The sequence below is a fragment of the Pristis pectinata genome, chromosome 15 (assembly GCF_009764475.1).
Source record: "Pristis pectinata isolate sPriPec2 chromosome 15, sPriPec2.1.pri, whole genome shotgun sequence".
Classification (NCBI taxonomy): Eukaryota; Metazoa; Chordata; class Chondrichthyes; order Rhinopristiformes; family Pristidae; genus Pristis; species Pristis pectinata.
This window is the reverse complement of record NC_067419.1, coordinates 46,797,231-46,818,347: the sequence shown is the minus strand read 5'-3', so window position 1 is coordinate 46,818,347 and position 21,117 is coordinate 46,797,231. Positions and strand designations below refer to the sequence as shown.

The 21,117-nt window shown below is 45.9% G+C and overlaps 1 protein-coding gene across 2 annotated transcripts in view; it reads right to left on the bottom strand.

The window, feature by feature from the left end:
• Positions 1–328: 328 nt before the first annotated feature.
• syt1a (synaptotagmin Ia) overlaps positions 329–21,117 on the bottom strand; it is a 481,231-nt gene continuing 460,442 nt past the window's right edge. For both annotated transcript variants that reach the window (XM_052030629.1, XM_052030628.1), the window contains exons 7-10: positions 20,495–20,662; positions 15,802–15,919; positions 4,435–4,568; positions 329–2,562 (exon numbers count right to left, since the gene is read on the bottom strand). In XM_052030629.1, coding sequence (XP_051886589.1) covers positions 2,356–2,562; positions 4,435–4,568; positions 15,802–15,919; positions 20,495–20,662 — 627 coding nt within the window. In that variant the 3' untranslated portion in view covers positions 329–2,355. The remainder of the gene's footprint in view (positions 2,563–4,434; positions 4,569–15,801; positions 15,920–20,494; positions 20,663–21,117) is intronic.

Below are 21,117 nucleotides of genomic sequence, written 5' to 3'. Positions count from 1 at the left end.
CCTGGCATGTGGGTGAGGGGTAGAATCTGGGGGGAGTTGACGGGAATGTGGGGAGAATGAAAAAAAATAGGATAAATGATTAATGTGGGATTACTGTAAATGCATGGATGATGGTTGGCATGGAGATGATGCGCCGAAGGGCCAGCTTCCATGCTATATCTCTCTATGACTATACATGGGGAATGGTCCTTTATTCAGAGACCGTGTTGGATGCTTTGGATGGTTTGGTACAGTAAGAATGGTTTGGTATGGGACCTATGGCAGTTAAGCACTGTTAATGCTCCATACATATACTCTGCCATCAACGATATTAATTCATCACAGTCTCTTTTAAATCTGTAATCAACTTTTAATATTTTATATAAACAAACAGTAAGGAACACATGTAATTATACAGTCATTTAAAACATCAATTGGAAATAAAACCATTTATCCAACACTATTGTACTATCAGGTGATGTAAACATCAGGAGATCCACAGCGCCATTCACTACACACGGTGAACTGAAATCGGAGAGAAGGATAGGGTTAGGGAATAAAACCACCTCACTGAGAAAAGTATTAAGGTTTTCACAGCTTGCACCTCACAACACAGCAGCAAAAGACACAGCAATATTCCTAGGGCTCACATGGCAAGGTAGTTCCCACGTGTAAAATACTCAAGCAGGCAAGGTAATAGTTTACATAATCCATACATAAAGGCAGCAAGTATCATTCTACAGCATTGGATGCTAATGCTTTTCACACTTGGTTGTCGTAAAGATTAGCATTAAACTGTGGTGCTCTGTTTTGTAGTTGCTCCAGACAGTCCTGACTAAAGGAAAGGGGCACCTTCTGGTTATGGCTGTGCTTACATTTGTGACTATCATAATTCTCTTTTTGGCAGTGTTTCATATATAATATCTCTATTTATCCACCTATTATTGGTAAATTAAAGATGCCTATTACCACTTCACTGACAGATACTGATGCAGACAGTGTGCTGGCTGTGTGACTGCATTTAAACAGTGTCTTGTTGACAACACAGTGGCAGCTAACGAGTTAAATCCTGAGCAAAGTGTGCACTAGAAGTTTCATAAGCTAAAGCTTCCATTATGTTGCCTGCTCTTACTTTAAGGGCAGAGCCATTGAGAGAAGATGGCGTCACGATGACTTTCTTGTGTGTGTGTGTGTGTGTGTGTGTGTGAGGGTGTGTGTGTGTGTGTGAGGGTGTGTGTGAGGGTGTGTGTGTGTGAGGGTGTGTGTGTGCGCGTGTGTGTGTGAGGGTGTGTGTGAGGGTGTGTGTGTGAGGGTGTGTGTGTGTGAGGGTGTGTGTGTGTGCGTGTGTGTGTGTGAGGGTGTGTGTATGTGTGAGGGTGTGTGTGTGTGAGGGTGTGTGTGTGTGTGTGTGTGTGTGTGTGTGTGTGTATGTGTGTGTGTGTGTGTGTGTGTGCTCACACATATTTTGATTGCACAGTGCTTGAAAATGAAGTTGGGTCATTTCATCTGCAGTTTCCCTTGGGAATGGGACACAGCTCTCTTGGATTGGTCCTCGGAGTTTGTACAGAGCTGTGTGTAACCTGACAGGGCAGCAGAAAGGAATGATTAATTGGGCAGGAAACTAAAACGGACCCACACGCTTAAATCAGAATTGCTATCGAGTAAACTTGTAGCTATCTCGCTTCCCTAAGCACGCAGGCAGTCACAGTGATACACAGAACAGTCCTTTAGACTCTAATGGAATGACAAATAGCTTTATAATAGTGCCACTGACTACATTGTAACATGAAAAACATTTAGCAAGTCCTCCCAAAGTCGGTGCCTAGTACACAGCACAGTGCTGGCACTAGACCACCTGGTTCAAATATATTTTTTGTGTGATCTTCACTTATCTTCACTAAGGTCTATTCCCATCTTGGCTTCACAAGAAGGAAATAGCTGGAATGCAGGAGAAATATGTAACCATAATATATAGCATCGACCTTCCTATTTTTCAGTCAATTTATATAGTTTAAAATAGAACATCTTATTAAAAACAATACACAGAATAAGAAATGCTAACAACATACAAACACGCAGACTAGAAATAATCTTTTGCTTTATGGGTGCATATATATATACAACTGTGAGATACATAATTTGAATCATGCTCCATCTACACAGATCATATTGCTTAAAAGGGTGATGAGAGTGGACAATGCCAATAGGATGATGTGTCCTAAAAGAACTTATTTTAACCAGGCCACAATAATGAGGGGGGTGGGGGTTGATGGAGGGAGAGAGAACTTGGAGATGGAACCATGTGGATGGTTTGGGACTGAGGTATCTACATCACACTGACACATGGGCACGAGAAGGGGGACATTGAAAGGCTTCTCATTTCTTCATTCCGAGGGCGACGTCGACCTCTTCCTCGGGCTGCAAGGTGTGCCACTGTGCAATAGGCCTCCTCGGGTTGGCCAGCATGTCCGACCAGTGGCGGAGCTCTGCGGCGGTGCTGTTATAGCCCACGAACACTTTGCCGATGGCGTCATTCTTGCCGATCTTGTCGTAGTCCAGGACGGTGACTACAACCTGCACTTTCTGTGTGACGGTGAGTGAGGGGAGGGGAGAAGAGGGGGACAGAGAGAAAACATGAATGGGAACTCCCCAGTCCACTGAGTTGTGGAGACCTGAGCTTGTTGGAACCCAGCCACATGGGCAGTGTTGGGTCGGATGTGCAGATACATAGACAACCCACTATCTGCACTGACCATCAAGCACCCACCGATGTTAATCCTGCACCACCTCTATTTTATTCTCCCCACACTCCCTACAACTCTCCCCAGGTTATAGCCCTTACCCCTGCACTACAGCAGCCAACTAACCTACCACCTGTCCCCGTTCAGTGAGTGGTAGAAAGTGGGGTGAGGTAATGGGAATGTGGGGAGAATAGGTTACAGGGAAAATTAGTGGGGGAAATGGGATTGGTCTGTGAGGCGGCATAGACTCGATGGACTGAATGGTCTCCTTCTATATCATAACGAAATATAGAGGGAGACATGAGGTACAAGCCTCAGACAAGGGTGCTCCGGTTTCCTCCCACATTCCAAAGACGTACGGGTTAGGAAGTTGTGGGCGTGCTATGTTGGCGCCGGAAGCGTGGCGACACTTGCGGGCTGCCCCCAGAACACTCTACGCAAAAGATGCATTTCACTGTGTGTTTCGATGTACATGTGACTAATAAAGATATCTTCTCTTACCTTTGGGACGTGGGAGGAAACCGGAGTACCCGGAGGAAACCCACGCAGTCACAGGGAGAATGTGCAAACTTCACACAGACAGCGCCAGAGGTCAGGATCGAACCCGGGTCTCTGGAGCTGTGAGGCAGTGGCTCCACCCGCTGAGCCACTGTGCCACCCATAAGTCTGATGAAACATTTTAGTTCAGGTTGGGTCAGGCTGAGCCCTGCCATATAACTCCGTGCTCTATCCAAGGAAGCATGGCTTGCTTAGTATTGCCACTGCATGTCCTCTGCTTTTGATTAATTGCTTTGTAAATGGATTTTTGGGATGTGGGTGTCACTGACAAGGCTGGCATGAAGTGCCCTTGAGAAGGTGGTGGTGAACTGCCTTCTTGAACCATCACAATCCTTCTAGTGAAGGTGCCCCCACAGTGCTGTTGGGAAGGAGTGCCAGGACTTAGAACCAGCCACAATGAAGGAGCAGTGATATAATTCCAAGTCAGAATGGTGTGTGACTTGGAGGGGAACCTGCAGGTGGTGGTGTTCCCTTGAACCTGCTGCCCTCGTCCTTCTTGGCGGTAGAGGTGGTGGGTTTGGGAAGTGCTGTTGGAGTAGCCTAAGTGCGTTCTGCAGATGCTGCACACTGGAGCCACTGTGCGTCAGTGGTGGAGGGACTGAATGTTTAAAGTGTTGGATGGGGTGCCATTCAAGTGGGCTGCTTTGTCCTGCATGGGGTTGAGCTTCTTGAGGATTGTCTGAGTATCCCATCACACTTTGACTTGTGCCTTGTAGACGGTAAGGTTTGGGGCGCACCAGAAAGTGAGTCACTCACAGCAGGATGCACATCCTCTGACCTGTTCTTTAGTTACAGTTTCTATGTTGTGGATCCAGTTATCTCCAGCCAATAGGGACCTTCAGAATGTGGATGGCAGGGGACCTGGTGATGACAATGCTATTGAAAGTCAAGGGCAGAAGTTTCTATTCCCTTCTTGTTGGAGATGCTGATTGCATGACAGTTTTACTCGTAGAAACTGCTCCACTAATTTATTGCATCAGAACCCCTCATTGACTGGGCACCTTTGTTAAATCTGCCTTCATTCTCTAAGGCAAAGTCCCCAGTGTCACCAACTCCTAACTGAAGTCCCTCATCTTCCCAGCTTTCCAGTAAACCTCCAGGACTTCGACATCATCCCAACGTCCTGCCCTGACTTGGGTACAAACAGTGACGTTACCTGTATCTGCTCGAACGGTACTTCAAAGCTGAAGGACTCATTGTAGTATGGGTTAAGAGTGTTTTTCTTGATAGTAGTTTTCTTTTTCTTCAGTCTCTTGCCATTCTGCATCAGGTGAATCTTCACATAGGGATCTGGAAATGAAATAATGGTGAGAATTATTTCAGGGGTAAATTAGTTTATTATTGTAACATGTACTGAGGTACAGAGAAAAATTTTGCTTGGCATGCCATCCCTACAGATCATTGCATCACATCAGTGCATTGATGTAGTACAGGGTAAAACAATAACAGAATGCAGAATAAAGTGTTACAGTTACAGAGAAAGTGCAGTGCAGGCAGACAATAAGGTGCAAGGCCATAACAAGATAGATTATGAGGTCAAGAGTCCATCTTATCGTACAAGTGGACTGTTCAATAGTCTTATAACAGCGGGATAGAAGCTGTCCTTGAGCCTGGTGTACGTGCTTTTGGGCTTTTGTATCTTCTGCCCAATGGGAGGGGTGAGAAGACAGAATGTCCGGGGTGGGTGGGGACTTTGATTATGTCGGCTGCTTTACTGAGGCAGCGGGAAGTATAGACAGAGTCTATGGAGGGGAGGCTGGTTTCCGTGATGCGCTGGGCTGGGCTGTGTCCACAACTCCCTGCAGTTTCTTGTGGTCACGGGCAGAGCAGTTGCCGTACCAAGCCGTGATACATCCAGATAGGATGCTTTCTATGGTGCATCGATAAAAGTAGGTACACTACCTTCATCTTCTTGCAGCATCAGCATGGAAACAGGCCCTTTGGCCCATCGAGTCCCGCAGTGACCATCATCCACCCAACTACACTAATCTTCCAGCAGGATGCCACCACCAGGTACATCTTCCCCTCCCCTCCCTCTCTCCGCTTTCCGCAGGGGTCGCTCTCTCTGCAGCTCCCTCGTCCACTTCCTTCCCCGCATATGACCCTCCCAGCACTATTTCCTGCATCAGCACTAAGTGCTACACCTGTCCCTACACCTCCTCCCTCACCACCATTCAGGGCCCTAGACAGTCCTTCCAGGTGAGGCAGCGCTTCACCTGTGAATCCGAGGGTGTCATTTATTACATCCGGTGCTCCCGGTGTGGCCTCCTCTACATCGGTGAGACCCGGCACAGACTGGGTGACCGTTTCGTCGAGCACCTTTGCTCCGTCTGCCGCAACAGCCGGGACCTCCCGGTGGCCGCCCAGTTCAATTCCACATCCCACTCCCACACTGACGTGCCTGTCCACGGCCTCCTCTACTGCCACGCTGAGGCCAGGCGCAGGTTGGAGGAACAACACCTCATATTCCGCCTTGGGAATCTCCAACCTGACGGCATCAACATCGATTTCTCGAACTTCTGGTAACCCCCCCCCTCTTCTTCCCCTTTTTTCCTTTCTTTCCTTTTTTCCTCCCCCCACTTTCTCTTCCATCATTCCTGTGGCCCCCTCCCCCTCTTCTCTTTCTCCTTCCCTCACCGTCATGACCTGCCCATCTATTCCCCACCTCCTTCCCTTTTTTCCATGGCCCTCTCCTACCGGATTCCTACTTCCTCAGACCTTTGTCTCTTCTACCTGTCACCTCTCAGCTTCTTACATCTCCTTCCTCTCCCACCCACCTACCTTCCCCCTCTCACCTGGACTCACCTATCCCCTACCTGCGTGCGCTCCTCTGCCTCCCCCCCACCTTTTTATTCTGGCTTCTGCCCTCTTCCTTTCCGGTCCTGATGAAGGGTCTCGACCTGAAACGTCGACTGTTTATTTCCCTCCACGGATGCTGCCTGACCTGCTGAGTTCCTCCAGCATTTTGTGTATTGCTCCAGCATCTGCAGAATCTCTTGTGTTTACAGTAATCCTACATTAATCCCATTTCTTTTCTGCAGATGCTTCACTCGACACCAAGGTGTTCTTTACTCAAATTCAAACCAAAAGCATCTATGTTCATCGGTTACAGAAATAATAAGTTTTAAAATCAATTAAATACATCATGCCTCGGTACCAGAAGCTCCATACAGAAATCTGATTATAATTTTATTTCTGGAAACGATATCTGAGTCCGCAAAACTTTGCTGAAGTAGTAGCTGATCTTGCCTGAGTCAGAAGGTTGGAATTCATGTCAGACTCCAGAGGTTAAATCTGGGCTATTGTTGCCAGTACAGCACTGAGGGAGTGTTAAACTGTTGGAAGTGCTGTTAGTTGGAGGAGATGTTACACGAAGGCCCCAACTACTCCACAGGAAGATAAAACAGATCTTTTCAGCAATTCCCAAGATCAGGGGAGTTGCCCCTGATGTTCCTGTCAACATCACAGAAACCAACCTCTGTCTATGCCCCTCGCTGCCTTGGTGTAGCAGCCAGCATAATCAAAGACCCCACCCACCCGGGTCATTCCCTCTTCTCTCCTCTTCCATCAGGCAGAAGATACAGGAGCCTGAGGGCACGTACCACCAGGCTCAAGGACAGCTTCTACCCCACTGTGATAAGACTATTGAACGGTTCCCCTATACGATGAGATGGATTCCTGACCTCACAATCTACCTTGTTATGACCTTGCACCTTAGTCTACCTGCTGGAAGGCTTATTCAGAAAGTCAGGAGGCATGGGATCCAGGGAAACTTGGCTGCATGGATTCAGAATTGGCTCGCCTATAGAAGACAGAGGGTGGTGGTAGATGGAGCATATTCTGCCTAGAGGTCGGTGATCAGTGGTGTTCCACAGGGATCTGTTCTGGGACCCTGCTCTTTGTGATTTTTATAAATGACTTGGATGAGGATGTGGAAGGGTGCATTAGTAAGTTTGCAGATGACACAAAGGTTGGTGGTGTTGTGGATAGTGTAGAAGGTTGCTGTAGATTACAATAGGATATTGATAGGATGCAGAGCTGGGCTGAGAAGTGGCAGATGGAGTTCAACCCGGATAAGTGTGAAGTGATACACTTCAGGAGATCGAATTCGAAGGCAGAAGACAAGGTTGATGGCAGGATTCTTATCCCCCAAGGTTGCCGCACAGGTTGATAGGGTTGTTGAGAGGGCTTATGGAGTATTGGCCTTCATTAGTCAGGGTATTGAGTTCAAGAGCTGCGAGGTGATGTTGCAGCTCGATAGAACTCTGGTTAGACCACATTTGGAATATTGTGTTCCGTTTTGGTCACCTCATTATAGGAAGGATGTGGAAGCTTTAAAGAGGGTACAGAGGAGATTTACCAGGATGCTGCCTGGATTGGAGAGCATGTCTTATGAGGGTAGGTTAAGTGAGCTGGGGCTTTTCTCTCTGGAGGATGAGAGGTGACTTGATAGAAGTGTACAAGATGATAAGAGGCATAGATCGAGTGGACAGTCAGAGATTTTTTCCCAGGGCAACAATGGCTAACACGAGGGGACATAATTTTAAGGTGATTGAAGGAAGATATAAGGGGGATGTCGGGTAAGTTTCTTTACACAGAGAGTGGTGGGTGCGTGGGACGCACTGCCGGCAGAGGTTGTGGGGGCAGATATATTAGGGACATTTAAGAGACCCTTAGATAGACACATGAATGATAGAGAAATGGGGGGCTATGTTGGGGGGAAGGGTTGGATAGAGCAGGATAAAATGTCGGTACAACATTGTGGGCCGAAGGGCCTGTACTGCTCTGTAGTGTTCTATGTTCTATGTTCCTTGTAGCTGCGACACTTTACTCTGCATTCTGTTATTGTTTTTACCCTGTACTACCTCAATGCACTGTGTAATGAATTGATCTGTACAATCGGTACGCAAAACAAGTTCTTCACTATATCTTGGTACAAGTGACAATAATAAACCAATACCAATACCAATATATTCCCCAAATCAACATAAAGCAGAGGAACTGGTCAATGGATATCCTTCCTGGTCCTGGCGTCACCTAATACAGGACAGTGAGGGAGGGGGGTGTGGAGGGGTTGCGTTGACACCGACCCTCCATATCTTGGTTCAGGAGGCAACCAGACATCAGCAGGAACACGCTGACAGGTGACAGAAGGGTGCGAACTGTGGGCAGAGTTTGTCTCCCCTGGTGACGAGTTACCCTGATAGTCATGGATATTTAAAAACTATAAAGTTGTCATAAATATTTGAAGAAAGTAGCAGCAACTTAAAAAAAAGTTCTAAAAAGCTCAATGTTGCCTAGAACATGGAACATAGAACAGTACAGCACAGGAACAGACCCTTCGGCCCACAATATCTGTGCCGAACATGATGCCAAATTGAACTAAATCCCTTCTGCCTGCACACAATCCGTATCCCGCCATTCCCCGCACAACAGCCTCTTAAACGCCACTGTCGGATCTGCCTCCACCCCCACCCCTGGCAGCCACCGGTCTCTGTGTAAAAATATTGCCCCGCTCATCTCCTTTATACTTTTTCCTTCTCACTTTAAAGCTATGCCCTTTACTATTTGACATTTCCACCCTGGGAAAATGATTCTTACTGTCTACCTTAGCTATGCCTCTCATAATCTAATAAATTTCTATCATGTCTCCCCTCAGCCTCTGATGCTCCAGAGAAAACAACTCAAGTTTGTCCAACCTTTTCTTGTAGCTCATACCCTCTAATCCGAGCAGTAGTAAATTAAATTCAAGACAAGTAATCATTATAAAACTTCCTTTCCCTTTGATCAAGCTGAGAACCCAGTCATTGAGTCTCTGATCCAACAGGACAATGTTGGGGAATGTTTGGCTTTACTGGTAGGCTCCAGTAAAGGGGTTCAGTGACAGAAGCAGTGATTTGCTTCCACCCCAATGGCTGAAACCCACCAGTTTAGGGTAGTTCTCCCTGTGTCATGTTGTTGCTTGTGGGATCTTGTTGTGTGCAAGTTAACTGCCACTTTTCACCACATGACAAAAGCAACAGCCAGATAAAATTGGAAAGCAAGTTTTATTGATGCACCACAGAAAGCATCCTATCCAGATGCATCCCGGCTTGGTTTGGCAGCTGCTCAGCCCGGGACCGTAAGAAACTGCAGAGAGTTGTGGACACAGCTCAGCACATCACGGGAACCAGCCTCCTCTCCATTCACTCTGTCTACACCTCGATGCCTCGGTAAAGCAGCCAACATAATCAAAGACACCACCAACCCTGAACATTCTCTCTTCTCCCCTCTCCCATCGGGCTGAAGATACAAAAGCCTGAAAGCACATACCACCAGGCTCAAGGACAGCTTCTATCCTGCTGTTTTACGGCTATTGAACGGACCTCTGGTACGATAAGATGAACTCCTGACCTCACGATCTACCTCGTTATGGCCTTGCACCTTATTGTCTGCCTGCACTGCACTTTCTCTGTAACTAGCACTTTATTCTGTATTCTGTTATTGTTTTCCCTTGTACTACCTCGATGCACTGATGTGATGAAATGATCTGTATGGGTGGCATGCAAAACAAAGCTTTTCACTGTACCTTGGTACATGTGACGTTAATAAACTAATTTCAATTTCAATTTTATATTTACTTGAGACTGTGGAGGATGACCTGAAGTATATAACAATTATGAGGGGTAGAGATAGGGTCAGAGTTTTTATCCCCAGGGTGGAAATTTCAAATACTAAAGGGCATAGTTTTAAAGTTAAGAGGGGGAAAGTTTAAATGGGATCTGGGAGGAAACCCACACAGTCACATGGAGAACGTGCCAACTCCACACAGACAGCACCAGAGATCATAGCTTTAAGGTGAGAGGGGGAAAGTTTAAAGGAGATTTATGAGGTAAGTTTTTTTACACAGAGAGTTGTAGATGCTTGGAACGTGCTGACTGGTGGAACAACTGTAAGTTTTAGAGGCACTTAGACAGGCACATGAACAGGCAGGGAATGGAGGGATACAGACCATGTGCTCACAGATGGGATTAGATTGGATTGGCATCATGGTCGGCACAGACACGGTGGGCCGAAGGGCCTGTTCCTGTGCTACGCTCTATGTTACATAGCTGTTATTTGATTGGCCGTGAAATGCTATGGGATATAATGGTACAGCACTCTGGTTGTGTCAGGTCTATGTTCTGTGAAGTTGTCCACTCTGGAGCACACAATGTGCTCTGTGAAAGCAGATAGGATGCTTGAAATAGTCTTTCAATTTCAGAAACTCTTTTTTTCATATCTCTAATCCCTCTGAGCACTTTGTGGATTGCAAACAGCTCCAGCACTGGAACTGCAGTCACTTTGTCAAACAGTTTTTTCTCCACCCTTTTAGAGTTATCTGCCTCTTTTCACCTTCCAGCACCAAACACTTTATTAGTTTGTATTTTTATTTAGCTGTGGGATTGCTTGTGAAGACAGACAGTCCTGTAATCCACAACCTACATGAACGGGCAACAAATACTAATTTGAAGAAGGTTCTGGTGATACTGATAATAATTGAGGTAACCTCTACAGGAAAATAACAGCTGTAAGAGTCTCATTTTCACCCAATTGCCTCAAGATGTTAGAACTCAGCAGCTGCACTACTTTTGGTGGTTTTATTTACCTATAAATCTCATCTGATTTTAAATAGAATTTCAAGAGCTTACAGACACACATTGCTGCCTGTTTTGACCCTTTGCCTCCAGTTGTTTTGCCTCGGCCACATTCGCTGTTTGAGGCTCTGCAGTTCCAATTGACCTTGACTTCACTGGTGTAACTGATCCACAAGGAGGAAACATCAACGAAGGCAACTGGACCTCAGGAGGTGGATCCTGAAGCCCCACCCCCTGGAATTGGCCAATATTTATTAGCCATCAACATCACAATTAGTTCACTGTTGTTTGTGGGATCTTGCTGTGTGCAAATTTCCCACTGGATTTCCAAAATTCTAACAGTGACTCCACCTTGAAGAGATTTGATTGGCTGTGAAACTTTTTGGGATGTTTTATAAACACACCTCTATCCCCATAGAACCTGATAATACAGAACGTGGACTTTCAGTCCATTATACTGTGCTATCTCTTTGACAGAACTTTCCAATGAGTCACACACTGCTATTCACTTGAAGCCTTCCAAGTTTTAACACCACCCACAACTGTGACTGCAGTCTACACTATCTACAAACCATGAGAGGCAGCTAGCCTTCAGGAGGTGGATCATGAAGGTCCACAGCCCAGGAATACCCTGAAGGCCTTTTGACAACCTTGTGACTGTCCACAAATGTGTCTAATAATCAGAGACAATTAAAAGTGGTGCAATAGATTAAAATAATAAAAGGGATATGGACCATGTGCAGGCAGATAGGATTAGTTTAATTTAGTATCATGGTCAGCACAGACATGGTGGGCTGAAGGGCCTGTTCCTGTGCTGCACTGTTCTATGTTCCAAACGTGTTTAAAAAGGATTAAACTGCCAGAAATTAATGGAAACCAGATAGAAAAATAAACAAACTGCTTACTTGCACCTATCTTGTTAACATTGGTCAGTTTGAGTGAATGGAGCCAAGCCCACCCTGGGCTAAAGGTGAGGGACCTGGTGCACTGTGAATCTGGCCCCTCTGCATGACATACATGCCATTGTCACTGGATACGAGTAGCTTTGTCCTTGGCCATGGCTCAGTGGGTAACTCTCACACTTTAGACAGAACGTGTGGGTTTAAGTCCTTGAACAGAGTGCAAAAGCCGTAGAGTCATAGAGTCATACAGCCTTTTGGCCCAACTGGTCCATGCTGACCAAGATTGCCATCTAAGCTAGTCCCATTTGCCCACATTTGGCCCACATCCCTCTAAACCTTTCCTATCCATGTACCTGTCCAAGTATCTTTTAAATGTTGTTAATATACCTGCCTCAACCACTTCCTCTGGCAGCTCATTTCATGCACTGACCACCCTCTGGTTGAAAAAGTTGCCACTCAGGTTCCTATTAAATCTCTCCCCCCTCGCCTTAAACCTGTGCCCTCTAGTTCTTGATTCCCCGACCCTGGGGAAAAGACTGTGTGCATTCACCCTATCTATTCCCCTCATGGTTTTATACATCTCTATAAGATCAACCCTCATTCTCCCACAATCCAATGAATAAAGTCCCAACCTGCTCAATCTTGGTCTATAATTCAATCCCTCGAGTCCTGGCAAAATCTTTGTAAATCTCCTCTTCACTCTTTCCAGTTTAATTGGATCTTTCCTGTAGCAGGTTGACCAAAACTGAACACATTATTTCAAATACAGCTTCACCAAGACCTTGTACAACTGCAACATAACATTCCAACTCCTATACTCTTATGCCCTGACTGATGAAGGCCAGTGTGCCAAAAGCCTTCTTCACCACCCTGTCTACCTGTGATGCCACTTTCAGGGTACCATGTACTTGTACTCCAAGGTCCCTCTGTTCTACAACACTCCCCAGAGCACTACTGTTCACTGTGAAAGTCCTACCCTTATTTGTCTTCCCAAAATGCAACACCTCACACTTATCCAAATTAAACTCCATTTGCCATTCCTCGTCCGACTTACCCAGCTGATCAAATTCTCTCTATAAATCTTGAGAACCATCTTCCCTGTCAACGACAACACCCACTTTCATGTCATCTGCAAACTTACTAACCAAAAGTCCCTGTTACTACACCGACATGGAACTAGAGAAGAACCACACCGTCAATCAAAGTTTTATACTGAGGGTCTCTCTACTTCCAAATAACCCATTAGTGTCACTTTGAAGAAACCTTCTCCCCAGTTCCAGGCCAAAATTTATCCCTTAACCCTCACCATGAAAAATAGATGATCCAGTCATTATCACACTGCTATTTGTGGGAGCTTGCTATGTGCAAACTGACTGTAATTTATCCAATGTTTCACCAATTGGTGATCAGTTCTGAACTAGAACATAGGACACAGAACAGTACAGCACAGGAACAGGCCCTTCAGCCCACAATGTTGTGCCGAACTAATTAAACTAGGAATTAAAAACCTACTAAACTAGTCCCTTCTGCCTGCACATGGTCCATATCCCTCCATTCTCTGCACATTCACGTGACTATCTAAGAGCCTCTTAAATGCCTCTATCATATTTGCCTCCACCCCCACCCCTGGCAGCGCATTCTAGACACCCATCACTCTCTGTGTAAAAAACTTGTCCCGCACACCTCCTTTGAACTCCCCTTCTCACCTCGAATGCATGCCCTCTAGTATCAGACATTTCGACCCTGGGAAAAAGATACTGCCTGTCTAGTCTATCTATGCCCCTTATAATCTTATAAATTACTATCAGGTCTCCCCTCAGCCTCTGACACTCCAGAGAAAACGACCCCAGTTTGTCCAATCTCTTCTTATAGCACATGCCCTCTAATCCAGGCAGCATCCTGGTAAACCTCTTCTGCACCCTCTGCAAAGCCCCTACATCTTTCCCATAATAGGGCGACCAAATTGAATGCAGTACTCTAGATGCGGCCTAACCAAAATTTTATAAAGCTGCAACATAACTTTCTGAATCTTGAACTCAATACTTTGACTAATAAAGGCAAGCGTACCATATGTCCTTTTTCCTACCCTATCAACTTGTGCAGCCTCTTTCAGGGAGGTATGGACCTGGACCCCAAGATCCCTCTGTACATCAAAGATCCCTCTGTACATCAAAACTGGCTGAACTCTGAACTGGGTGTCAACTCTTGGAGAGGCTGCAGAGGAGAGGTTCCACATGGAGGGATTTTGGCCCATTGACTCTCTGCGGACCATCATTACACTAAGCCAATTTTATTCTCCCCATAGTCTTAATCTGAAGTTATTGGCAAAGGACTTCAGGTAAGTCTTTGGTTTTATAAGATATCTTTATTAGTCACATGTACATCGAAACACACAGTGAAATGAATCTATGTGCGTAGAGTGTTCTGGGGGCAGACCGCAAGTGTCGCCACGCTTCCGGCGCCAACATAGCATGCCCACAACTTCCTAACCCGTACATCTTTGGAATGTGGGAGGAAACCGGAGCACCCAGAGGAAACCCATGCAGTCACGGGGAGAACGTACAAACTCCTTACAGACAGCAGTGGGAATTGAACCTGCGTCGCTGGCGCTGTAATAGCGTTATGCTAACCGCTACACTACCATGCCTGCCCTCAGGTTCAGGTCTTACACCTCAACTGAAGGACAACATTTCCCACAGTGTAGCACTTCCTCAGCACTGACACCAGAGTCACTCGGGCTGGTACATATCTCCAAAGCAGACTCTAGAACAACTTCTAACAGTGGGGCAAGGGTCCCAGCTACTCATCCATGACTGATGCCAGTTAGAACTCAAGAACCTACTTGTGTTTTGGTGGGAGAAAAAAGATTTGACTCTCAGCCTAATTTGCAATGACTCACATTCCCTGAAGTTGAAACCCATAACTGGATTAGTTAAAGTTTTGCGATGAAGACATTTGTCTCAGACAGTTGATTGCTTCTATCCAGGTCCTCTGCTTGCAGCCCATTAACAAGAGAATTTGTGTTTGCTAATCTTATTACTGGGTCAGGTTAATCAGGACCATTCCCTTGTCAAAATGTCAAGAGCTGTGTTCAGACCATCCACATTGTTGCCGCAAGTAATGTGATTTGCAATGGAAAAATATTTTCTAGTTGCCTTCCTGGTCAGGTTAAAGAGGTCATTTATTTGCTATGACAAGTTCCATTATGAGTGCTTACGGCTCTGAAGAATCTTTTGATTAATTGATGCTTGGTTAAGGTCATACTCTTAAATCAGGATTAACACCATGGGGTAAATAATAAATTTAATCAGTCACTGGAAAATCCAATGTATCATTCAAAACGTACTCTAACATATTTCCACTGGCACTTATTACATATTGCAGCATCTCAAGGTACAAATTGGACAAGATTTGCCATTTGCCATGGGGACAGTCAGGCAGGTGATGATAGTTTGCTCGGAGAAGTAAGTTTTATTCTGAAGGAGAGGTGGAGAAGTTTAGGGAGAGAATTCCAGGGTCTGGAGCAACAGAGGAGAGATGGAAATCAGGAAGGATCAAGAGGACAGAATTAGAGGTGAGCAGGGAGGGTTGTAGAAGTGAAAAAAGTTATGAGGCAGGGAGGGGAGAGACCGAGGAAGGCATTGAAAAATAAGGTGAGGACAATGAGACAATTTCCTTGCCATGGTTCTCCAGTGATGGAGCTTGCTCCGTTCCAACCTCACTCGATGATCTCGCCTTTAATGGGAAAGCTTGTAAATCCTTTTTATAAGAGATTAGAACTGATCCCAGTACTGAAGTGTGACAAACCAAAGTTCTCCCCACTTAACGTAACTGGTCTTCTTTCCAATGCACTCCTACCGTGGTCAGACTTTCCTCATGGTAATGACTCCATGAAATTCCCTTTTCCCTTCTAGCCAGGGGCCCTCACACTAAAGGTTACAGGGCTGCACCTTGTCAGATTTGATGCTGCTGCTTGAAACAGAACTGCCGTATATCATTGCCTACCTGATAAACCTCCCACATCCATCTTCTTCAGGTTCTTTGCCTCCAGGATGACAACAGTCAATTTCCCAGCAGTCGGGACGTAGCGGAGGGAGAAACAAATATCGCCCAGCTTCTCTTGCTGTGAACACAAACATCAGGGTTTCAGGATGAGATTAGTCAATGCCTGAGCTATTAAGTTTCTCGCTGGTAATAAGTGCAGCAAATCCTGTTCACACACCTCTTCCTGCCCTGACATTGCTCCTATTTCAAAATTCTGATAGGACAGAAACAGGCCCTTCAGCCCATGCTGGCCTTCAAGTCCCATCTACACTCATCCCATTTACCAGTACTTGGTCCGTAGCCTTCCATACCTTGGTGATTCAAGTGCTAGTCTCTTAAATGCTGTGAGAGTCTGTATCTCCACCACCCCCTCAGGCACTGCGTTCCAGATTCCAACCACCCTCTGCATGAAAAAATTCTTTCTCAGATCCCTTTTAAAACTCTTACCCCTTATGTAAACCATGGCTCCTAGTTTTAGAAACCTTTGCCATGGGAAAGAGTTTCCGACCATCTAACCGATCCACGTCCCTCATGGTCACCCTTCTGCCTCCACCGGCCCATCCGATCTCTCCTCAAAACATGAATTCTTTCCCTCTCATCGAGTGTTTCCATCCTCCCGGATTTCAGGGTTCCTTCACCTCTGGTAACCTGATCCCCAGCTTCCAGAGCCCCACCAAGGGCATCGGTGATACCACTCCCACCTCTACGTTAGCAGATTAGTCTCTCCAGATAGGTATCTCCGAGGTGTGGTGCTGAGGGAGTGCTGTGCCACCAAGGATGCTGTGTTTTAGATGAAGCAATGGGGATGAATCATAAATGATATCCACACCCTGAAAAATTGGCTGTCTTCCTTCTACACTCTCAGTCCTGATGCAGGATCTTGATCATCCTTCTGCCTCCACAGATGCTGCTTGACCTGCTGAGCTCTTCCAGCAGTCTGCATTTTGCAACATCTGTAATCATTTTGGTCTATATTTGACTCCAGACTCACACGAAACTTTGGCCTCAAAAATACCTCAACAAGCAGTTCAGTGTCAAACCCACACGGGATGGACACAGTCAATCCTTCAATCCTCTCTTTTCCCATTTCATTTTGATCCCTTCTTCTCTCTGTCTTCATAACTTTGCCCTTCTCTCCTCTCTCTCTGTCTCTCTCTATTTAGCGGTTCTCCTTTCCATGTCCTTTTTTTCTCTTGCTTCCTTCTTTCCCTCTTTGCTCCCACCCTCTCTCTTTGCCTCTAACCCTCCAGCTTGCTCCCTCCTACTCACTGCACTCTCCCTCCCTCCCCTCTCCCTCCCTCCCAACCTTCCACTTTCTCTATCACTCATGCCTTCAGCCCTCTCTTGCCCTCTCTCCCATTGCCTCTCCTTGTTCTCCACTAAGCTCCCTTTGGTCTTTACTGCTTAATGCTTCTGTTATGCTTGGCTGGTGCACGTAGGTTCCTAGATAAAGGAAAATTAGTTTTTGTTGTGGATGTTTGCGAATATCATTGCCCATGACAACAATAATTTGATCAGGAGTCTACTCTGTCAGAGCACCTTCAAGTGATCGAGAAAAAAAGCCATTATAAAACTGGTGAAATTAAATTCAATATGAGGGCTTATTAATAACAAGACAAAAAGGAGAACAATTAAATGGATTTGCCTTTATATTCCTGTCAATTTTACCCTGACAGCACAGGACAGACACAGAACAAAGGAATAAAACAGGGCTCTGCTGAGTTCATAAATATTAAGTAATTTGTGTGATCTTGTACACGGCCTCTCCGATCTGTATTAATGGCAATTTCTGGGCAAGCAGCATAGCGGTTCCATGGTAATCCTGAGGCCTATTGATGAAGAAATGTTCAAATCCCACTACAGCAGCAGGAGAAATTAAATTCAGTTAATTAAGCAAATATGGAATTAAAATCATGGTGATTCTAATGTTTTTACAAATGCTTAAGGCATAATCAGGCATGGGACGTGTACATCAAACGCAGTAGTGGTTCAGTTACAAGTTAGAACACTTAAACTGTATAAGTTTTCGAGCTGCTGTGGCAGACTAAATATTCACAGAATTGTACAGCACAGAAACTGGCCCTTCGGCCCATTATGTCTATGCTGACCATTGTACTTATCTATACTAGTCCTATTTACCCAGGTTTGGTCCAGAGTCTTCTATGCTTTGGTGATTCAAGTGCTTGGCTTAAGCGTGAGGGTGTCTGCATCCGCCACCTCTTCGGGCAGAACGGTCCAGATTCTAACCACTCTTTGTGTGAAAAAAATTCCTCCTCTGATCCCCTCTAAACCTTATACCTATGCCCTCTTGTTTTGGACAACCCCACTAAGGGAAAAAAGATCCTCATGATACTACCTTACCCTACCTATCTTCCTCATCAGTTTGTTTATGGAATGTCCGTGCCATTGTTACAAAGCACCACACCACTCTTCTGTCCCGTAGAACCACACTGCTTCCACACACAGTTACAATGACCAAGACATCATCCATCTTGCATGCAAACCTGCTGACCTTATGTTGTCTGGGCTACAGGTGACTCCAGACCCACAGTGATGTGGTTGACTCTAAGTTGCCCCAGCAGGTGACCCATCCTCCTTAAAGTTCTCCCTCCATACAAATCCTTCACATCCAAAATGGCATCCACCAAATGGATTCTGACTCTGAGAGGGTAAGTAGGATTAGTGTAGATGGTTGGAGTGGATTTGGTGGTGTGGAGAGCCTATTTCTATGTTCTATGACTCGATGATCACCCCCTTTCTCACCAAGTGCTCACATCTTCTGCTTTTCATACTCTCCAGCTCCAGCCTTCGGTTGTAAGGATCCACAGCCCTCTACGTTATGTTCACAAGAATGATCCCAGGAATGAAAGGCTTAATACATGAGGAGCGTTTGATCTCTCTGGGCCTGTACTCGATGGAGTTCAGAAGGATGAAGGGGGGATCTCATCGAAACCTACCAGATACTGAAAGGCCTGGATAGAGTGAATGTGGAGAGGGTGTATCCATTAGCAGGAGAATCTAGGATCTGAGGGCACAGCCTCAGAATGAAGGGATGTCTCTTTACAACAGAGATGAGGAGGAATTTCTTCAGCCAGAGGGTGGTTCATCTGTGAAATTCGTTGCCACAGAAGGCTGTGGAGGCCAAGTCATTGGGTGTATTTAAGGCCGAGATTGATAGATTCTCGATTGGTAAGGGGGGTTAAATCTGCTCCTAGATCTTATGGTATTATTGTCTGAACAAATTCCAAAGATTCATGATCCTCCAAATGAAAATATTCCTCTTTACCTCCACCTTAAATTGTGGAATGCTCACCCTAGTTCTAGGCTCTTAAAGCCTGATGACACACCCTCCCAGCATCTCAGAACGTTGGGGGATTCAACAAGGTCACATTTATTGGGCAGACCTACCCCACCTCTTGATGCCTTATCCAGTAATAAACCCGGTCTTCCTGCTTTCCAGTGAATTGTAAGCATTTCTGGGGCTACAAACCTCCAAGTCCCATGCAAGGACAAAAGGCATTTCACAAGAGAAAGATCCAACACACTACAAAAAACGTCAGGTCAAACAATCACCCATTTGAGGGAGAAAATTTGACCAGGGATCTTTGCAGTGGGGACACAAGATTCTGCAGATGCTGGAACCTGGAGCAACACACAAAACGCTGGAGGAACTCAGTAGGTCAGGCGGCATCTATGGAGGGAGAATAGGTCCCTCCATAGATGCTGTCTGGCCAGATCTTTGCAGTGGAACCTTTTTTTCTCATTAGAGTCAGAGAGTCATACAGCCAGCCTTTGCAATGAAAATCCATCTCTGAAACCTCCAGTCAAAGATGTAAGCAGATGGTGGAAACAGGCCCTTCAGCCCAACTGGTCTATGCTGACCAAGATTCCCTTCTAAGCTAGTCCCATTTGCCCGTGTTTGGCCTGTATCCCTCTAAACCTTTCTCATCCATGTACCTGTCCAAGTACCTTTTAAATGTTGTCAATGAACCTGCCAGTTCAGCTAAAGAGTCTTGGACTGAACGTTGACTGTTCATTTCCCTCCACAGATGCTGCCTGACCCGCTGAGCTCCTCCAGCTTTTTGTGTGTCGCTCTTGATTTCCAGCATCTGCAGTCTTTCTTGCATCTCCAATGTACCTGCCTCAACCACTTTCTCTGGCAGCTCGTTGCTCGTTCCATATACGGACCACCCTCTGGGTGAAGAATGTTGCCCCTCAGGTTTCTATTAAACCTCTCATCTCTCACCAGTCATAGAGTTATACAGCACAGAAACAGGCCATTCGGCCCAACTCATCCATGCCGACCATGGGGCCCATCTAAGCTAATCTCATTTGCCCATGTTTGGCCCATATTCCTCGAAACCTTTGCTATCCATGTACTTATCTTTCTCTTGGATAAAACTCCCTTCTTAGGGTCTCAATAAAATGACAGTATCTCTGGCAATGCAGCACTCCCTCTGTCCTGCACTGAATCAAATACTGGTGCATCCCAGAACCAGGAGTGGGAGGGGTGGTCCCAAGTTGGTCTTCCTATCTGTCTACCTCTTTAACTGGGGGGTTTTAGAAGTGGATTGTCAATGCAAGGACTTCTGTGGAAGGACACCTGCGATCCGTTTAACTCTCGGCCTGCTCGAGCGACGCCTCGAATACCAACCTCCTCTTTCTCGGCTCCCTGCAGGTCCCGCCACTCCTCGGTGACATGGCCAAAGTCCACCGTGTTCATCGGCACCTTCACCTCCCCGATGACGTCGTGCTTGGAGAATCGATCAAAGTCATATACAGCCATCACAAGCGTTTTCCCCCCGAGTTCGGAGTATGGAATCTGGATGGGAAAATAAAACGTGAGCCAGGGTGAACGAGGCATCTATATCATTGTACACAACCTGTAGCACCAGCGAATCTGTGATGTGTCTGGGTGACTCAATGGCTTTAGGTGTCTTCTGATTAAATGCTGACTGGATAAGAGAGATGAATTAGGGCAGTATTAGAGAGAAATAAGCAAGCAGTAGACAATTCCATCTTTATCCTCCTTTGAATTTGGTTAATAATATATGAAAACACCAACTTTATAGAGTCATAGAGTCACACAGCGCGGAAACAGGCCCTTCGGCCCAACTCATCCATGCCGACAGTGTTGCCCAGTGAGCTAGTCCCATCTGCCCGCATTTGGTCCATAGCCCTCTCAACCTCTCCTATCCATGGACTTATCCAGATGGCTTTTAAGTGTTGCTAACGTGCCTGCCTCAACCACTATTTCTGGCGGCTCATTCCAAATAC